This window comes from Lissotriton vulgaris, chromosome 7 (genome assembly GCF_964263255.1).
Source record: "Lissotriton vulgaris chromosome 7, aLisVul1.2, whole genome shotgun sequence".
NCBI classification, from domain to species: domain Eukaryota; kingdom Metazoa; phylum Chordata; class Amphibia; order Caudata; family Salamandridae; genus Lissotriton; species Lissotriton vulgaris.
In genome coordinates this window covers 770,238,658-770,256,165 of record NC_141695.1, presented here as the reverse complement: position 1 = coordinate 770,256,165, position 17,508 = coordinate 770,238,658, and the positions used below count along the sequence as shown (strand labels likewise).

Genomic DNA, 17,508 nt, shown 5'->3' with positions numbered 1-17,508 from the left:
GGCGACCTTAGGGGGGAGGCAGAGGCTATCTGGCCGACCACCCCGAGACCCACCTCTCCTTATGGAACTGGCTGAGCGCCGTCGAGAGGCCTCATGGCGAGGTTCCTCTCCTAGGATCGTACAGGCGAGCAATCACACCACTACAGAAGGACACTACACAAGGATAGATTCTTAACGTCTTTATCAGCAATCAAGGCAGGTTATCTCGGCAATATATATACAAATAGATCGAGCAATCTTTAGAGTCTAGTAACTGCGGGAAGGGGGTAGCGGGACAGTCTTTGTACCAGCCGGGTACAGGGATACCCTACGCTCAGATCTCAATCCTCGAGCTGGGGGGTTCCTCGGGGTCGGGCCGCGGCAGTGCCAGCAGGGCTCCGGAGATGGTTTCAGCGAGGTTGGGCCGTCGCAGCGCCAGCAGGACTCCAAAGATGGTTGCAGCGAGGTTGGGCCGCGGCAGCGCCAGCAGGACTCCAAAGATGGTTTCAGCGAGGTTGGGCCGTGGCAGCGCCAGCAGGACTCCAAAGATGGTTTCAGCGAGGTTGGGCCGCGGCAGCGCCAGCAGGACTCCAAAGATGGTTTCAGCGAGGTTGGGCCGCGGCAGCACCAGCAGGACTCCAAGGATAGTTTTAGCGAGGTTAGGCCGCGGCAGCGCCAGCAGGGTTCCAAAGGTGGTTCGAAGTAGGCGAGTTCGTCTTAGGGTCTCTCGACTCCAGGATACAACTGCCGACCCATTTCAGAGTTGCCCCAGATATAGGTCTGAAGTCCTTTGATGTCCGTACCCTCGCACCTGGGGGTCAGAGGGGCTGGGATGAGAGTGTCCAGACACCCAGCAGGGGGGTGGAGCTAGCGCCCAGGGAGGCTGGAGGTGATCGAAACCAGGCGTCTGGGGACGGCTGGAGGGCCATCGAAACTCCCCTCCTCCTTGATCCGTCAAGTGGCCATTTTACCACCTGGTCGGATCTTGGTGCCACGATGTCGGGGCTTGGCTGGGGCCGCAGCCGAGGTCGGGCCGAGGCCACGGGGCCCAGGCGTGGAAGGCCCAAGATGGAGTCGGCGCTTGAGAGGGTGGCCCGGTATAGGGATCGGACCAGCAACATGGGGCGATTAGGGGTCGCCATGAGTGGTGGCTCTCGTGAAGGTTGGAAGGGGTAGCTTCAGGCCGGAGGACAGGGGTTGATGTCGTCCAGGGCCCGCCATGCGGGAGGAGAGGGACCACGCCACGAGGCCGGGTCCAACACACGTTCCCCCCAGCTGAAGGCAGGGAGAGTCACCCATCTTCTTGGGGGTTCTCCTCGCCGAGGCGGAAGAAGCGGGACAGGCCGTCAACGTTGGCGTGGTCGCTGCTGGGGCGATGCTCCACAGTGAAGTCCATCCCTTGTAGGAAGATGGACCAACGTAGCAACTTCGGGTTTTCCCCTCGCATCTGCATCAACCACCGCAGGGGTCGGTGGTCAGTTTGCACCCGGAAGTGGGTGCCGAAGAGATAGGGTCGGAGTTTCTTGAGGGCCCACACCACGGCGAAGGCCTCTCCTTCAATGATGCTCCAGCGTTGCTCTCGGGCCAGCAGACGTCGGCTGATGAAGGCCACCGGCTGATCAACTCCCTTGGCGTTGATTTGGGACAGGACCGCCGACACCGTGCTCGGAGGCATCTGTTTGGACTACGAACTCCCGGATGTAGTCGGGGGCTTGGAGCACGGGGGCGGTACACATCACTGTCTTTAGGGTCTCAAAGGCGAACTGACACTCGGTCGTCCAGTATACCTTCTGGGGCTGCTTCTTGGAAGTGAGTTCAGTGAGGGGCCCCACAATGCTGCCATAATCCTTCACAAAGCGCCAGTAATACCCAGTGAGCCCCAGGAAGGCTCAGACCTCTGTCAGGGGGACCGGGGGCTCCCATGCCAAGAAGGCGTCGATCTTGGGTTGGAGGGGGGCCACCTGGCTACTCCCCACTTGGTGTCCCAGATAAGTCACGGAACCTTGACCGATCTGGCATTTGCTTGCTTTTATGGTCAACCCGGCCCGGCGGAGGGCCGCCAAGACCTTCCGGAGGTGCTGGAGTTGTTCGGCCCAGCGGAGGCTGTACACCGCGATATCGTCCAGATATGCGGCGCTGAACTCTTCTAGCCCCGCCAGCACCTTATTCACCAGCCTCTGGAACGTTGCGGGGGCGTTTTTCATCCCGAAGGGTATCCCCCTGAAGTGGTAGTGGGCATCGGGGGTTGAGAAAGCGGAGCGCTCTTGGGCGCCTGGTGTGAGTCCGATCTACCAGTAGCCGGAGGTTAGGTCGAATGTGCTCAGGTAGCGTAGATCAGTAGATCAGTTCATCAGCCCGGGGAATGGGGTGGGCGTCGGTCCGGGTGACGGCGTTCAATCCCCGGTAGTCTACACAAAACCTTAGTTCAGGAGAAGCGCCAGGGGCGGCGGTTTTGGGGACCAGGACGACAGGGCTGGGACATGGACTGTCAGAGGGTTCGACCACCCCTAGAGCCAGCATCTTGGAGACCTCTGATTGAATGCAGGTCCGAACCCGATCGGGAACTCTGTAGGCCCGGTGTCGCACAGGCGGGCTGTCTCCGGTGTCGACATCATGGACGCACCACGGGGTGACTCCGGGGGTGAGAGAAAACAAGTCTGCAAATTGTCCCAACAGCTTTTGGCAGTCTCGGTGTTGTTCTGGGGTCAGGGCGGAGGAGAGGTTGACTCCCTCCACGGAGCCGTCTTTCTCTGAGGCGTTCAGGAGGTCCGGTAGGGGCTCGGAGTCGTCTTCGGCCCCGCTGTCCGTAGCCAACAGGAGGCTGTGTTCCGTCCGGACAAAGTGAGGTTTGAGCCTGTTGGCCTGGAGGACCCGGAGGGGGTTCCTAGGGGACTCCATGTCCACCAGGTATGTGACAGGGCTCTTGCGCTCCACCACCTTGAAGGGCCCAGTCCACTTGTCCTGGAGGGCACATGGTTCGACTGGGGACATGACCCAGACCTGTTGGCCCGGCTCGAACTCAATGGAAGAGGCGTTTTGATCATACCAGCGTTTCATCCCTTCTTGGCTGGCCTCGAGGTTGTTTTTGGTGAGTTCCCGGAACCGCCGAGTCTGGTTGCGGAGGGTCAGGAGGTACCGGTATACGTCGGGGGGAGCATCTTGGGCGCCGACCTCCCAGCCTTCTTTGACCAGGCTTAGGGGGCCCCGGACGGGATGCCCGTAAAATAGTTCGAAAGGGCTGAACCCCAGGGACTTCTGAGGGACCTCCCGATAGGCGAAGAGGAGGCAGGGCAGCAGCATGTCCCATTGGCGTCGTAAGGGCTCTTCCAGGCCCATGATCATCCCCTTGAGGGTTCGATTGAAACGTTCCACCAGACCGTTCCCTTGGGGGTGGTAGGGGGTCGTGAATTTGTACGTGACCCCGCATTGTTGCCATAGGGACTTCATGTAGCGGGAAATGAAGTTCGTACCCCGGTCACTGACGACTTCTCGGGGGAATCCCACCCGGGAGAAGATCCCCATTAGCGCCCGGCCCACCACGGGAGCTGTCACGGTCCGGAGAGGGATGGCTTCGGGATTATGGGTGGCATGGTCCACCAGGACGAGAATAAAACAGTGACCTTGAGATGTTCGGGGTTCCAGGGGTCCCACGATGTCGATCCCCACCCGCTCAAAGCAGGTGTTGAAGACTGGGAATGGTTGCAGGGGGACCTTGTGCTTCCCGCCGCTCTTCCTGCTGGCTTGGCAGGTGGGGCAAGTCCGGCAGTGATTGCTAACATCGTTCCTCATCTTGGGCCAGTAGAAATGGGTAACCAGGCGGCTGTATGTCTTGTCCTGCCCCAGGTGCCCGGCGAGGGGCACATCGTGTGCCAGATTCAGGAGGAAGTCTCTGAACCGGAGGGGGACCACCAGCACCCGGCTGGCCCCCAGCTCGGCAATCTTTTGTTCATTGTAGAGGAGATCGTTGTCCCAATAGACCCAGTGGGACCCCGAGGGGTCGCTGGCGGTTTGAGCGGCGGCTTGCTGTCGGATCCCCTCGAGGGAGGGACACGTTTTCTGTTCCTGTCGGAACTGCTCCCGTGTGGGGCCACCTTCTTGGCGCCATTGGGCCAGTTCCGGGAGGTCGCTGAGCGGGGCAATTTCTTCATGGTTGGGCTCCAGGGGACCGGGCTCAGGGTCGGAGTCTTCGGAGACGGCGGCCGGTGGAGGCTCGGGCCACTCTGGTTCTTCGGTTGGGGTGGTGTCCTGGGTGGCCAGGGATCGGGTGGTCGCACAGACCCACTCAGGGAGGCCTAGCATCCCCCGGTGCTCTCTCTGCTCGACTTCGGCCCAGGGGGAACTTTCCAGGTCGTTCCCGAGGAGGCAGTCCACGGGGGCATCGTCCCGGACGGTCACTTTCAGCATGCCTGACACTCCCACCCACTCAAAGGGGATTCAGGCCATCTGGCACAGGCTCTCTGAATTGTCCGCAGACCGCACTGGGTACAGTACATTGGGCAGGGTCTGGTCAGGGGTCACCAGGTGGCAACGGACGGCCGTCACGCTAGCTCCCGTGTCGCGGTGGGCCTTGGCCCGGTGCCCATTAATGGTGACCCACTGGCTGTATTTCTGAGTGTTGGCCGGAATTGGGGCCCGGGGGACCATGTCTCTTTCGCCCAGACATACCAGGGACATGGCGGCGGGCTCCCACTCGGTCTGGTCTTGGCCATAGTCCTCTTCTTTGCCTCTCTCCTCTCCCAGGGAGGCGGCGGCGATCTGGCGGATTGGCGGACCGGTGGTGCTGGATCACTGGTTCATCGGGCAGTTGGGGTCATTGGCATAGTGACTGGGTCTCCGGCATTTGTGACAGATAACGTTCCAGCGGGGCCCCGGCCGTGCTGGGGGGGCCCCTCTTCAGGCCAGGGAGGGCGAAGTGTTGGACGGGGGAGGCACCGCGGGGGTGTCCCGGCTCCGGTTCTGGCCTCCTCCACCACCTCGGGGACGGTGGAGCCCCTGGGTAGCTCGGCCGTGGTCTCCCATCGAGTTCCAGGGGACCCGGGTGCTCCCCCAACGATCGGCCTCGACGGCGAGTTTCCGGGGCTCGGTCAGTTTGCTGTCGAGGAGAATCTGCCTGAGTTTGACAAAACAGTTGTTGGAGAGGTGCTCCCACACAATGAGGTTGAACAGCTGCTCGTAGGTGGTGACTTGGCTGCCTTTGATCCACCCCTCTAAGGCTCTACTATAGAAGTTCACATACTCCACCCATGTAGTACCGGGGATTCTCTTACAGTCTCGGAATCGCTGCCGGTACATCTCGGGGGTGAGTCCATAGCGGGTAAGGAGGGCAGCTTTCATGTGTTCGACGAACTTTCCCCACAAGCCGGCGCCCTAGTCTTTTTGCATCACCCGGTGCGAGGTCATGGCTACCTCGTAGGCCTTAAACCATTGTTGGATGTCGTCGTTTTTATAGTATTCTCTGACGATATCTTTGGGGATGTGGACCTTGGTGTCAGCAGGAGGAGGTGGACTCCGGTTCCCGGAGGCGCTGGCCTCCCCGCTTTTAGCCTTGATTTAAAGTTCTTTTAAACCACGTTCGTGCTCGTATGTGAGCTTCTTCTCCTCTAAGTCCCTCTGCCTTCGTTTCTCCTCCAGGTCCCCTTGCAGCCGTAGTTGCTCAAGGGCTATCTTTTTCTCGGCCAGCTGTAGTTCTCGGTCCAGACGGAGTCGGGCGAGCTCCAATTCGTGGAGCGTCGCTCTTGGGCATCTTCGGGGAAGAGGCCCGTGTTTATATTGGTATTTCTTTCTTCTGCTGTGGTTGTGATGGTTTTTGGGTGCCTATCTCGGATCGTGTTATCTTCGTTCTGGGGTGGCGTTGCTCCTGTCTCTACCCATGTTTGCAGGGCCTGCTTGAAATCGTCCTTGGTGCTTAGTGCAGTGGTAGTGATGCCCAGGTCTTTTCAGAACTGTTTCAATTCTTTGTGGTTATAGTCTTCCAACCGTTCTTTCTGGAACTCAGCGGTCGGTCTGGTTTCCTTGGTAGTCATGGTCGTAGTGTGTTTCTGTCAGTAGGGGGTGAGTCACTCTCTGTACGATTTGCGTCGGCTCGGATCGCACCGCCTGCCACCAATGTTAGAAAGGCGACCTTAGGGGGGAGGTAGAGGCTATCTGGCCGACCACCCCGAGACCCACCTCTCCTCATGGAACTGGCCGAGCGCCGTCGAGAGGCCTCCTGGCGAGGTTCCTCTCCTAGGATCGTACAGGCGAGCAATCACACCACTAGAGAAGGACACTACACAAGGATAGATTCTTAACGTCTTTATCAGCAATCAAGGCAGGTTATCTCGGCAATATATATACAAATAGATCGAGGAATCTTTAGAGTCTAGTAACTGCGGGAAGGGGGTAGCGGGACAGTCTTGGTACCAGCCGGGTACAGGGATACCCTACGTTCAGCTCTCAATCCTCGAGCTGGGGGGTTCCTCCGGGTCAGGCCGCAGCAGTGCCAGCAGGGCTCCGGAGATGGTTTCAGCGAGGTTGGGCCGCGGCAGTGCCAGCAGGACTCCAAAGATGGTTTCAGCGAGGTTGGGCTGCGGCAGCGCCAGCAGGACTCCAAAGATGGTTTCAGCTATGTTGGGCCGCGGCAGCGCCAGCAGGACTCCAAAGATGGTTTCAGCGAGGTTGGGCGGCGGCAGCGCCAGCAGGACTCCAAGGTTAGTCTCAGCGAGGTTGGGCCACGGCAGTGCCAGCAGGGCTCCAAAGGTGGTTCGAAGTAGGCGAGTTCGTCTTAGGGTCTCTCGACTCCTGGATACAACTGCCGACCCATTTCAGAGTTGCCCCAGATATAGGTCTGAAGTCCTTTGATGTCCGTACCCTCGCACCTGGGGGTCAGAGGGGCCGGGATGAGAGTGTCCAGACACCCAGCAGGGGGGTGGAGCCAGCGCCCAGGGAGGCCGGAGGCGATCGAAACCAGGTGTCCGGGGACGGCTGGAGGGCAATCGAAACTCCCCTCCTCCTTGATCCGTCAAGTGACCGTTTTACCACCTGGTCGGATCTTGGTGCCTCGATGTCGGGGCTTAGCTGAGGCTGAGGCCGAGGTCGGGCCGGGGCCACGGGGCCCGGACGTGGAAGGCCCAAGATGGAGTCGGCGCTTGAGAGGGTGGCCCGGTATAGGGATCGGACCAGCAACGTGGGGCGAGTAGGGGTCGCCATGAGCGGTGACTGTCGTGTAGGTTGGAAGGGGTAGCTTCAGGCCGGAGGACAGGGGTTGATGTCGTCCAGGGCCCGCCATGCGGGAGGAGAGGGACTACGCCACGAGGCCGGGTCCAACAAACCCCCCTAACCTCCCCCACAACAATCTCAACTCGGCAGCCCATACCAAGTTTTCCCAAAGTTCATCTTGCTGTACCAGATGCAGAATGGTGGGCAGTGGACAGTCTTTCATCTTGAAGTGGTCTGCCATAGTAGACTTAAGTTTTCACCTCCAGCTCATCCACATGTTTCTCCAGACAGGCAACAGTTCTCAGTTTCATTCAACCTCCCTTTCATCTACTCCATGTATTTCTCCATCAGTGACACTTTACGGTCAGTACCCTCTGTGGTGGTCCTCCAGGTGTTCTAATAGCAGGGTCTTCCCCTGTGTCAAAGATGCCAAGTGAAGATCCTCCCTGACCTTGTATTTGGAACCCAAAAAATCCTTTGTGTCCCTCGTCCCCTTTTGTTTACATTCTTTTAATAGCATAGTGTCCTGAAGATCAACTTACACTGGCTGTTAGAACACCTTGAGATTACCCTTGCAAGCATGGTGGGTATTATGGGCCTTCCTTTTGGGTGATATCTTGCTGCACTTCAGGAAACAACAGGTCAACAAAACTTAGCTCTGCACTGGTCCTCTATTCCTCTGGAGACCTCACACTGTGCTTCTGCACCACACCAACACGGCCTTGTGAGGTCCATCCCGGCAGCCCAGTTAACCATAAGCATCATGGTACTTTCTCTGCTTGGGACTCTATCCGTGGACAGCACCGTGCCCTGCCCCTACCCAACCCGGTTCACCATGGTGCCATTTTTTTGGTTTTGTGCTTCCAGCGAATGAGATGTGCAGTCCACCGTTGGTTTCTGGGTCCAACTTGTTGCTCCAGACTGCAGGCTTCTCCAACGAGTTGCTCGTGAGCTACTGGTAGCTCTCCAGCTACCTGTAAGTAGCTTTCCTGTGTGCAGCCCAGCCTACTGATTTAGAACTTTTGCATGGGTGAATTTATATATGTGTGCCACGTTGAAACCTGGCTTTCCAAACAGATAAGCTGACGTTTGGAGAAAAATGGTTGAATTTCTAAAATATATTTATGGCTGATATTTGAGTGCTAAATCATGTGGTTTAGGGGAGGCTTATTTCTAATATTTCATTGGGGCCAATGGCATTGCAGCTATGGCCTGCGTAAAGACATTCTAAATTGAAAAATCATTTTTTTTCACTATTGTTGGCAACTCTGCCTGATGCACTGAGGTGGCCACTGTTGGTAAGCTTGCATAGGGTGGGCACTAACATCATCTTGCCTACAATACTAATAATAGCAGCTCAGGATGATTTTCACTGAGCATAGGTAGCTCTTATTACACAAAAGTTTGGAGACCCCATGCTCCAGAACCTCAATAGCGGCCGCTGGGAAAGGGGAGGACCTTGAAAACGTCCCCTCCCTCATCCAGTCCCACTCATCCTCGAGCCCCACAACATAAGGGCATGATCACGGCAAGTTCCTTCCTCTTACCTTTGTATTTTTAACGTCTCATGTTGAAATAATTCAGGTACATTTTCTCTGTCAGTAAGAATCCTCCTTTCCTGTGATATGCATGAAAACTAAAAAATTAAAATTGTTTATATAGCCTGTTCCTATTAGTACTGCCTGTAGAAATCACACATAAGTTCAGTTAAAATTGAGTTTTTTTGGGTAATTGAAACTTTTATAGAAAGCTTATGGCTACCACATTTAAGTGGCAGCAAGTTTTCTGTGTTTTTGCGGTACATATAGGCAACATGTCTTTTTCAAAATGTATTTTTGTGGCATGTCCTGGCACTAAAAATATACTAAAAATAACAACGACCCTGCTGCCTCTCCCCTAGTACCTGCGGAAGTCGTTCCTGTCCGTTGCAAAGCCATAAGCTGTCTTTGAGCTGGAGGGGCGCAGTGTGCTCTGGGCCAGTGGTTTTGTGTTACCTGTTTTCGTTTTGGTAGATATGTGTGTGTGTTTGGCGCGTGTGTTTAGTTTGTATTTGGTGTTTTGCCATCTGTGTCTTGTATGCTAAACTGCATTGATGCGCCTTTAAAAGTTTATAATTGTGTTCAATGTATGTTTGGGTATGTGCACATGTCGTTTTGATATGTACATGTCTATGTGACATAAGAGTGTTCCGTGTGTGTCGAATGTATGCATTATGTATGAGTGATTGGTTGTGCTTCTATCGCTGTGATTTGTGTTACATATGTTTGTAAGTTTTTATTTGTGTTTTGTGGTTGTGTGCCTACCCCGAATGCACAGGAGTTTGTATTGTTATAGGAGTACATGGTTTGATTGCTGTATGTGTATGCTTCGGTGAAGTATTCCTGTAATTGTGTTTTGGGCTCACACGTCCTTTTGAGTGTATGTACTTGGAGTGTGGTGTTTGCGTGAATGTTGGGTGTTCATGCTGGTGTTGTGCTGTTTGACCGCCTTGCTTCTGTGGCCCTGTTTGTGTGTGCGTGTGTGTGTATGTGGCAGAGAAAGTGAAGCGGGAGCAGGGATGAGGTGTGCCTCGGCCCAGGGGCAGCAGAGCTGGCCTTGTTTCTGGCCCTGCAGTCCCCTCGACACCACCCCAGAACTGACATTACCGCAGGTATTATCTGTGAAATTGGGTTTGCTCGGTTCATCTCAATGGGTTTAAGGAAACGCAATAACAAGGACACAATGTATTGCTTATGGAGTGGACCTGGGAACCTTAAGATTAGGGACAGGGGTAATAGGCATCACAATTTGATTTCATTCCCCTGCACGCAATGACACTTTGGGAGCTCGGGGTTGACTCCCATGTGGTAATTTGCTTCACACCTCTTATTTCGCAAGGGAAACATACCCTACAGCTCACACACAAGATTTGGTTTAGTTTATGTTTGCTTCAGTGAGTTTGTTAATGGGAGGCCGAATATGCCAGACCACCTAGCTAGAGTGGTGTACGCATTATTCACACATTCAAACTCTAATGCACTTGTGCATTCTTCCACAAATGCGCACAGACACACACTTACACAAGTGCACATGCACGAACACACACGTACATTTTGGTTTATGATTGCATAGATGAGCAGGAGAATGAGTTGCTGACATTTGTTGCATATTGACACTAGCCCTTCAAGGCCTTTTGCACACTATCTCTCTCTTTCACACACTTACCCTCACACATGCACGCACCACTTTCAACACATTGCCACAGATACAAACATATGCATTCTGACATTCACTTGCTCACACATGCAGTAAACATTGTTTCTGGTCCATGATTGCCTCAGAGGGCATGATGAAAAAATCCTTGCAGACCAACGAACTAGAGTGGCACATACATTTTCATGCCTTGTGGATCCATGCATATGCACCCTCACTCACATGCGCACATTCATACACACTCGTGAACGTTCATTCACACAATGATCATGCACACACACCCGTGCACATGTGCATACTCACGCGCACACACACCTACAAACACACACACCATCACTCAGGAAGCTCCTAATTGAATGTGAGCAATACACACGTGCGCACACACACACCCACACACACACCTACAAAACACACACCATCACTCAGGGAGCTCCTAATTGTCAGCAAGCTCTTTAATGACTGCAACTTAAGACAGGGTTTTTGGTCATTTGATAAGAAGGTTAGTTATTATTAATCATTGTTACTGTTTGCGAGAGATTAAGCTATTGGCATTGTAAATGGCAATGCCATTTATTTATCTGTTTTCAAAACCAACACATAAATAAAAAATTTGTCATTTACAATGCCAATAGCTCTAACTTTTACAAAGGCGAAACCGTTGCATTGTAAATGCTTGTTTAGGTCTTGCCTACCATATAGCTCAAGCCTTCTGCGAAAGGACTTGTGTGGGTTTTCCTTCCTTGTGTCTCACTCTGCTAGAACATTGAATTGTTACTTGTGTTCTTCCATAGCTTACTTTTTGGATACCACCATGTCCCCCTGCCCCACCACCCTGCAAGGCTCCATTGTGCCTTTCTCTCGCTCACATTCTACTTCCCTGCCTCTTCTGGATTGTACTTGCCCTAGTTTGCTTCTCCACCTCAGCGGTCCACCTCTTGACTTGTGTGTGTCTTTTCCATATTTGCTCCATGTTCCTTACCCAGTGTTATTTCCATGCTCCATTGATTACTTCCTCCACCACACTCCTCATTGTTGCTTCTCCCACCCACATGTAGATAAAGAGAAAGATGCTTTTGTGCTACTTTTGATTTGCTGCAAAAACACGCCTGCTTCTTTTGGAGGCACTGACATGCCAAGTGCACAAACTTTCAGAATGATGGGCTGAGCCTTTTTGTTGTTTCCTCTTTAGCCATGCTGTACAGCATCACTAAAACAATTGCAAATATAGTAGGTCCTAATGTGAGACCCTCTGGCTTAGCCAATTTTTTTTAATAGCATCACAAAAGGTACTGATTGTGCCTGAAGTGGTCCTTTGCAGTCAATGGATTTAAAGCCATGGTCAAGGTTCGGTGTAGCTTGCCCTGGCTCAAAGATGGCGGTCAGACCTTGTTTTGAGGGTGAGGGAATCACTTCAGGGTTTCACTCATCTTCAAAGAAGTGCAGAGTTGCTATCCTGTTTCATAAATCTGTACCAGACACTATTCTGATGACATAGACGGATCCCTTAGGTCGCTGTGTCTTTGTAAAGTTCAAGAACGATAGACCTGGTTCTGATCCTAGGTTCTTTCTATGCTCCTAACCAGGACAGGGTGTTCTTCGTTTCCTCTATATCTAGAATTTCGACTGACAGATGGGTTACTCTATCACAACTGTGACAGATATCCTGTCCGTCAAAATATAAAACCATTTATATTCTATGGGATTTATATTTTAGCGTATGGGATATTTGTCACAGTTGTGACAGAGTAACCCGTCAGCCAAGATCTAAATAAGGCCCAAATGTTTGGTAATGCCAAGATTAGTATGGAAGGAAATTGAAACTCGGTGCGAAACCCACTTCTTGACAGGTTGGGACTCCTTGATAGACCTAATGCTAAGAACAGTGCAGTATTGCTGGATATCATGCAGGATCATAATTTACATGACCTATGGTGCTTCACGCACCCTCGAGATAGGGAATACTCATTTCTTTTGTGTGTACATGGCATCTCTTTGAGAATAGATTTTTTTCTTATGAACCACTCTTCTATAGCCCTTCTTCATAGACGAGCAATTAAGGTTGGGGGAATCTCTGAACACGCTCTGTTAATTCTTGAACTAGACCTGGGGTATATTTCCCCTACCTCCAAATGTTGGAGACTCAACCTTTCCCACTTTCACCAGCTTAATTGGCAAAACATATTATGGAGATTACGTAATAATGCCACGTTGCATAACAAGACTTCAGTTTGGGGAGAAATCGTACTACAAGATGTAGGAAAACAACTCATCACGAACTTGAGGAGCATCTTCCCAATGTGAAAGGCAACACAAGCACTTTTGCCCTAGCAGACCGTTCAGTTAATTTTTGAGAAGCCCAACTACAGCAGCAGCATTCTGAACATAAGCGGCCAGAAAATCAACTCGAAAATACATTTTTGAGTTGAATTTTTATCGTAGTGGACCGTTTGGTTAATATTTTAGTGAGAAAAGTACTTTTTTTAGGTCGAGCCTGCGATGGCTGTGCATGCGCAGTCTCACTCGCGAGATTTAATGATTTTGGGGAGCTGTCACTAGAGGGCTTTAAGCCCCGCCCCTCTTTCCCATTGGCTGGCGTCGCCGCTTATGCTAAACGGTGGACAGCCATTGGGAAAGAGGTGTTCATGATGTACATTGTTCTCTTTTACAGACGACCCACTTGGATGGGCTTGTCTAGCTTCCTTTTGGCGTAAAAGTTTTCTTATCTTTATGGGGCCCCCTCTTCTTATCCCATGGCCAGTTTGCTGGGCACACGCATTTTAGTAAAACTGTTTGTTTTCTTATGTGAATTATTCTGTTTCTCCTAGCTGTTGTGTGCCCGACTTTTATCATGCCCTGTCTTTACAACCATCACCAGCAACTATAAATGAATTTGTAGTTCCAATTTTTCCATGACCAGTTCAGGCATACAAGTCCCAGCATGCTTCTTGTTGGCTGAATGACCAGGCGGGGGGCTACGAGTCGTCTCCAGGATGATTGGTAGTCATGGTACAGGTACTTACTTGCACTGCCTTCCTTATACAACTGCCCAATCTCCATCCACATTGTACCTGGGAGCTCTTAGCAAAGTATATCAGCAAATTGTAAGGCCGCTGCTCGCCTTTGCATTAGTACATTTAGACAGAAAGTGTCCTTTCTTCCGGACCAGAAACAGCTCAAGTTTTCCATGTCCATGTTTATGCCCCTCCATCATTACCTTTTTTATTTATTGGTTGGAATTCTGATGTGCACCTGTTTTTTATTTTAAACAGGACCACAAATACCAGAATGCCTATAAAAAACGCCTTAGGACCACATTAAATATTAAAGCACGGATCCAGGAAACCTGGGGACCGCTTTAGACACAATAATCATGCGGGGAAAGAGAGGTTGGGCTGTCAGAAACTTGTATCCGCCCATATACAACTTTAAAAAATATCACATGAACAAATGGGACTTTGGAACCCGGACCAACAGTTCGGCACCTCCTCACTGATGGCAGACAACCTCCGCATTGTAGATTTATTTTTTAAAGGATGCAAACCCTCACTAGCTACCATCCTTAATCTACTACGGAGCTGTACTGCCAGACATGGAGTCACACATGGAGTTTGCCTCCTTTTTAAAAATCTGTTGTTTATTATTATTAAATTTAGAGTGTGGAGGTCGTCTGCAAGGCAGTATCTACCTATAGAGAGTTGGAGGGAAGGAGCAAAGCCATCCTACGCAAAGGCCATATGGTCAGTTGTCTATGGCACATGCTGCTGGGTGTATCACTCACCAACCTGTGTTACTTGGCTTGGCTGGCCACCTACCAGGGATGCACATTCTGGGCAATGACTATAAAAAAACAAGCATTTGCAATGCAATAGGTCTTGCATTTACGCAAATGTAAGCTAATGGCATTGAAAATGACAATGCGTTTTATTTATGTTTCAAAAACCAAAATATAATTAAAAACCATTTTCATTTACAATGCCAATAGCTGAAACTGGCGTAAATGCGAGACCTGTTGCATTGCAAATGCTTGTTTAAAATAGGAAGTTAGTGTTATAGAGACTGAGAGGGCACTGTACATCCAGTAAGAACTTCCTCTTCTTGTCCTGCAGACTCCTCCATTTGCTTTGTTCATCCCTTGGTCATTTTGGATTTAGAAGAAAAGCATTACTCTCTTTTTGTCTGTAATCTCTGCTGCATCCACACACTTGGAATTTTCACTTTTTGGGAAAAGTCAAATAAGTACAATGTTGAACTCTGGAAAAAGTTTGTTGTTTTGTGGGAGGGCAGACTCCACCATTTTGTATTCTTTATTTGTGTTTTTTTCCAATCATTGTTGATGGGTAAGGTCGAGAGCAGTACCATGAACAGCTGGGGCGCTAGGTGAAGTCACAAGAATGAAAAAACTAACCTGTGGGGCCATAGGCGAAGACTGTTGCATTGTAGCCAGATATCACACCCTCGATCAGGCCCTTGGTAGTAAATCGATACACCATATCCTGCAGGCCAAAGAAAAGAGAAAGCATAGCTGTTAGCACAGGCAATGCATGGGGAGGGAGCACAACCATTACAGGTAGAGCATGTTATGGAATAACCTCAATACATGAAGATTAATGGAAGGAAGTACTGCCACAAGCCTAGGCAAGTGGCTAGAGGATAAACCACAGCCACAACTAGAGGTAGGTGGCTAGGGGGCAGCATAGCCACAAGCCCATGCAATTGGTTAAGAGGAAGCACAGCCAGAAGCCCATGAAGCTGGTAAGGAGAAATCATGGTCACACGTCCAGGCAGGTGGCTAAGAGGTGAAAAGGTCACAAAACCAGGCCATTGGCTAGAAGGAAGCACTGCCAGAAGCCCAGTCAGGTGGTAAGCAGGAAACAGGTCCACAAGCCCAAACAGATAACTAGGAGGAAGCACAGCCACAAATCAAAACAAAAGTGCAAATGTCATTGTACAAAGATGTGCCATTTCCAAGCGGTCACAAAATAGGAAAAGACTAGTGCTTTATGGGGTTCTATGCCACACAATGCACTAACCAAAAAAAGCCCTCCCCAAGATGTGGAAGGCTTAATAGGGTCTAACTCCAAGGCCGTTTCTGTGGCCGCCGGGTGTGGCTCAAGGCTAGTGTCCAAGACTAGATTTGGAACGGTAATGTTCTAGGCTTGCCCAATGGACTATGAGATGCAGTGTCCATGAGCAATATGAATGATGTCATTGATGATGTAAATGGTAATGTGATAAGGATTGCCACCAGTGACATTCATGATGATGCCATTTGTGATGTCATGTAGAATGTCCATCACCACCCCCTTTTGTACGGATGTAGAATGTCATGAGCAGCGCACGGCAAAGGTAGGAGGTAAATGTAGCATAAATGCCAGAGCAGGTGAATTTCAAGTGTAATAGACATTGTTTCAATGCAGTGTTGTTTCGTTGTGCATCTGGCATCAGTAAAGTTGTGCAAATGGTACCGACACACACAACTGACCCCTGAATAAAGTTTTTTAATAATGTTCACCAAAAGAGATAAAACCACTCAATTTACAAATTAAACCTGCGGTGTGGGAAACAAACATAGATACACGCACTCACAAACACTATTCTATTGGAAATCACATGTATCTCTTTCACATGTAATGGGGGCATTAGCTTTGAAATAGCTCAAAGTAAAAAAAAAAGCAAACAAGCAAAGGAGACGTTACCTTGGACAATTAGAAAGTGTGATATTAAATGATATTGAGTATATACAATGAAAAATGTGCTGTTTTATTTTTTCTAAGGTAGTGGTTGGTGTTAATATTTAGGTAAGAGTGTTGCAGCCTCTTGTCATGCTGATCACCCCATTTAACACCTCTATAGGAGCTCTCAGTAGTAGACACCCTGGCAAAGTGCTTGGAGGCTGGGTTGAAAAGGTTTTCTAGGAAAAAAATGTTTGCCACCCCTCAGTTACTGCTGCCAGGGTAAGGTCTGGTTGTGCAAAGGTGAAAAGACTGGTTCTCTATCTGAGATTGAAAGTGCTTTTCGCAGGGTGAGGTCCAAGGGGTTTCTAATGAAATACATAATGGCCAATTTACCCATCAAAATGACACCGCAGGTCTGTAATTACGCTGTCTCCTGTCTTCCTCTGCAATGAAAGCGTCTGGTTTGGCAATACTGGTCAGACTGGTAATGTCTAAGAACCGTTCTCATGAAGCACAAACAGTGGACGTCGAAGGAAGAATAAGGGAGACAATGAGGGAGATTGTGAAAAAATGGGGCAGAGCAGAGAGAGCTAAAGAGCAGTAGGCAAAGTGGAGAGGTGGAGAAGAACTGCAACTGGAAAGAAATCTACTTTGTATTATTTTGACAACAAGAATTCTATACAAAAGATCCCTTAACTTGCTCTGTTGATAGCAACAGGCCACATTTTAACATAACCTTAGGGGTCCAGGCGCCTGCTGCAGAGATCTGAGTATATACAGCAAAGGTAATGGTACAACACTAGTATGACAGCTCAGCTTGCTAATGCACTTGCTGCAGGAGTGGAGTGTAATCTGTTGGTCACAAGTTTGAATAATTAGAGAGGTAATGTGCCTGTTACAGAGCACTGCACGCACAGGGTAGTATTTTAGCATGATTTCTCAGTAGTACAACCTGCAAGCCACAAATCCAATAATCAATCAACCAGGGATTTGTAAGCGGGCTACTCACCCGTGAGGGTTTCAAGGTGCTGAGGGGGACTGCTAATCCATCTGGGTATGGAGGTTCAGTCGCAGAGGTAGATCTTGAGGTCCTTCCTGAACCTGGCCAATGGCGTGCATTGCTGGAGCTGTAGTGACAGGGTGTTCAAGGTCTTGTCTGCGAGGTAAGAGAAGGATCTGCCTCGGGTTCTGGTCTTGTGGATGCGTAGGATGGAGGTCAGGATAAGTTAGGCAGAGCGGAGTTGTCTGACAGGTGTGTGGAAATCGAGGTGGTGGTTCAGGTATTCTGGTCCTGCATCATGGAGGGCCTTGTAGGCATGTGTGAGGAGTTTGAAGGTGGTTCTCTTGTTGATCGGGAGCCAGTGTAGTGGACGCCGGCATAGAATGCATTGCTGTAGTCCAGTCTACTGGTAATGAGTACATGGGTGACAGTCTTTCTGGATTCTGTGGGGAGACATCGGAATGT

General features: G+C 50.6%; 1 protein-coding gene across 2 annotated transcripts in view; it reads right to left on the bottom strand.

Annotated features, from left to right (window-relative positions):
- KIF19 (kinesin family member 19) overlaps positions 1-17,508 on the bottom strand; it is a 347,663-nt gene that overhangs the window by 146,059 nt on the left and 184,096 nt on the right. For both annotated transcript variants that reach the window (XM_086930997.1, XM_086930998.1), the window contains exon 4: positions 14,774-14,861. In XM_086930997.1, the coding sequence (XP_086787123.1) occupies positions 14,774-14,861 (88 nt within the window). The remainder of the gene's footprint in view (positions 1-14,773; positions 14,862-17,508) is intronic.